This window comes from Nicotiana tomentosiformis, chromosome 10, assembly GCF_000390325.3.
Source record: "Nicotiana tomentosiformis chromosome 10, ASM39032v3, whole genome shotgun sequence".
In the NCBI taxonomy this organism is placed as follows: domain Eukaryota; kingdom Viridiplantae; phylum Streptophyta; class Magnoliopsida; order Solanales; family Solanaceae; genus Nicotiana; species Nicotiana tomentosiformis.
In genome coordinates, this window is record NC_090821.1 from 61,827,349 (window position 1) to 61,830,480 (window position 3,132).

General features: G+C 41.4%; 1 protein-coding gene across 1 annotated transcript; it reads right to left on the bottom strand.

Moving 5' to 3' along the window:
• Positions 1-2,136: 2,136 nt before the first annotated feature.
• On the bottom strand, positions 2,137-3,132 carry LOC138900283 (uncharacterized). Its single transcript, XM_070187006.1, has 2 exons — positions 2,769-3,132; positions 2,137-2,438 (listed from the first exon to the last, which is right to left on the bottom strand). The coding sequence occupies exons 1-2, from the start codon at positions 3,130-3,132 to the stop codon at positions 2,137-2,139; spliced, it is 666 nt and encodes a 221-aa protein (XP_070043107.1).

Genomic DNA, 3,132 nt, shown 5'->3' on the forward strand with positions numbered 1-3,132 from the left:
GTGGAGACCCTATGTTGGAAAAACGACTAGGAAGTGGAGACCCTATGTCTAAAAATCATCAACTAGGGAGTGAAGACCCTATGTTGGAAAAACGACTAGAGAGTGGAGATCATATGTCCAAAATAACTTCAACTAGGGGGTGGAGACCCTATGTTGGAAAAGCGACTAGGGAGTGGAGACCCTATGTCTAAAAATCATCAACTAGAGAGTGGAGGCCCTATGTTGGAAAAACGACTAGGGAGTGGGGACCCTATGTCTAAAAACATCAACTAGGGAGTGAATACCCTATGTTGGAAAACCAGACTAGGGAATGGAGACCCTATGTCTAAAAACATCAACTAGGGAGTGGAGACCCTATGTCTAAAAATTATCAACTAGGGAGTGGAGACCCTATGTTGGAAAACGCAGCTAGGGATTGGAGACCCTATACTACTATGATTTTTTTTTCTTTTTAATTTCATATATTTTTTTAAGATAATGAGTAAAATGCGGGAAAGAGTTTGGAGAAGACTTCCCTTTTACAGTAGTTGCTGCAAAACTGTTTCTAGCCTTTGCGTAATTTCGTTTTGGTTGCACCTGCTTCTTGCAAGGTTGCTTTTGGATTGCACCCGTTTCCCTATTTTTTTTTTCAAACAAAGAACAATTTGTCAGTTTGAAACGGTGGTTGGTTTTGTGGCCTTGATTGTTTCAGTCACTTGGTCTCGGTCCTTTCAGTTGCAACTGGTTGTTTCCTGAATATCGATTGCATTTCTAACCTCGGAGAACCTCTGACTTTTCGGACTTTGCCATGATGGTTAGTCACGTGGGACTTAACCTTTTCAACTTTTATTTTGCCCTTGTGGGCATTTGACTTTGAATTTCCTCTTTCAACAGTTTTTGATTTCGAAACATCGGCCAACATGGCCAGTTGGAGTCAACTTGATGCCCTTGCTGAGATTGGGTGCCTTTTCTTTTGCATATTGGCTTGTATCAAGTGAGAACCCTGTAAATCAGTCCTGCCTTCCCTTCTTTGTCTTAGTTTCAGAACAGAGTTAAACCGAAAAGGATTCAAAGAAAAGCAAACAATGGAATAGACAAATGAATTTAGACAAGAGGTATCCCTTTCGTGGAAAAGAAAGAAGGACTTATCTGGAGTGTATACAGACTTCAATGAACATGACATGCCTCTTGGCCTAGATGCATGATCTGTGTAAACCGTCCAACTCTCAGAAATTCATCACAACTCTTGCTTTGAGACTGAGAAACTTTGCCCACGACTGTGTCGATGCCAGTGACTGTGAGGATCCTCTTTTCGATCAGTGGCGCCCTTTGCGGGTTTTCACCAGCTGGCCTCTATCATTTCTCTTCTCACCATCGCCTTATAGTGCTATTTATGAGTTTTCACTAACTAGACTCTCTCATTTTCGAATTTCTCTGCTTACCATCGCCTTATGATGCCCGTGAGGTTTTCACCAATAAGACTCTCTCATTTTATTTCTCTTATTTTGTTGTATCAGATCCGAGTAACTGTATCCTCCCATTTTGAATCTCTTTGCCGATTGATTGGAAGGACTTGAAAAGGATTTGGGTAAAAAGGATTTGGATTGAATTACAACTTTGGAACCTTTCAGACAAAACCATCGCCAAACCATTATAACATCTGCCCCAGTTTCACTTTTGAGGGAATTTAGATTTTTGTTTTGATGTGACTGAACCCCAGAGAGAGGCTGCCTACGTATCCTTTCGGAATCAAGTCAAATGTAGTTCAAGAAACTTTGTTTTTTTTTCTTTTCTTTTTCGTAGTAACTTCCAGGTTCCAAAGAGGGTGATCAAAGAAAAAAAAAGGGTCAAACATAATACCTCTTGACCGCATCTGCATTGACAGCTGTTTCGGGGTCATTTTCTTCAATGTCTCCCAAGTACAATGCTCCTTTCGACAACAGTTTTCTTATAATGTACGGACCTTTCCAATTTGGAGCAAATTTTCCTTTTGCTTCCTCATGATGCGGGAGAATACGTCTCAGAGCGAGTTGCCCCACTTTGTTGGTACAACTGCTCGTGGCAAACTGTGGCCATTCGCTTTTTATCAATCATAGTTAATTTTTTCAATCGGGCCTTGATCCATTCATCATCCTCGATCTCGGCTTCAACAATGATTCAAAGAGAGGAAATTTCAACTTCTGCAGGTATTACGGCTTCAGTGCCATAAACCAATAAGTAAGGCGTAGCCCCAACTGATGTGCGCACGGTTGTGCGATATCCCAATAATGCGAAAGGCAGCTTTTCATGCCACTGTCTAGAACTTTGAATCATTTTCTTGAGGATCTTCTTGACATTCTTGTTTGCAGCTTCAACAACGCCATTAGCTTTGGGCCGATAAGGGGTAGAATTACGATGCGTAATCTTAAATTGTTCGCATACCTCCCTCATCAAGTGGTTGTTCAGATTTGCAGCATTGTCTGTAATGATAGTTTTAGGAATACCAAAACGACAAATAATGTTGGAATGCACGAAGTCCACCACCGCTTTCTTGGTGACGGCTTTGAAAGTGACTGCTTCAACCCACTTTGTGAAATAATCAGTGGCAACCAAGATGAATCTGTGCCCATTTGAAGTTTTCGGCTCGATTGGCCCAATGACATCCATACCCTAGGCAACGAACGGCCAAGGTGCTGACATAGGATGTAACTCTAAAGGCGGTGCATGAATCTGGTCACCGTGTATCTGACACTAATGACACTTCCGGACAAAACTGAAGCAATCATTTTCCATGGTCATCCAGTAATAACCTGTCCGAAGGATTTTCTTTGCAAGGACATATCCGTTCATGTGAGGTCCACATACTCCCGAATGCTTTTCGTTCATGATCTTTTCAGCTTCTAGGATATCTACACACCTCAAGAGATTCAGATCTGGAGTTCTTTTGTACAAGATTTCTCCGCTCAAGAAGAAACCGCTATCAAGCCTTCTAATGGTTCTCTTTTGGTCTCCACTAGCCTGTTCGGGATATTTCTTTATTTTCATAAACCTTTTGATATCATGATACCATGGATGAACATCTGGTTCTATTTCAATTGTATTACAATAACCATGCCTCTCTCGAATTTGGATTTCCAGTGGGTCAATATGGACATTGCCCGGATACGGCAGCAT

What these genes read in the sequence shown, in the direction of transcription:
- LOC138900283 (XM_070187006.1), bottom strand. Translation starts at nt 3,132, where the DNA reads ATGCTGCCGTATCCGGGCAATGTCCATATTGACCCACTGGAAATCCAA. An exon ending in AAAGAAAATCCTTCGGACAG is followed by an intron (nt 2,439 to 2,768) that starts GTTATTACTGGA and finishes CTATCATTACAG; the next exon opens with ACAATGCTGCAAATCTGAAC.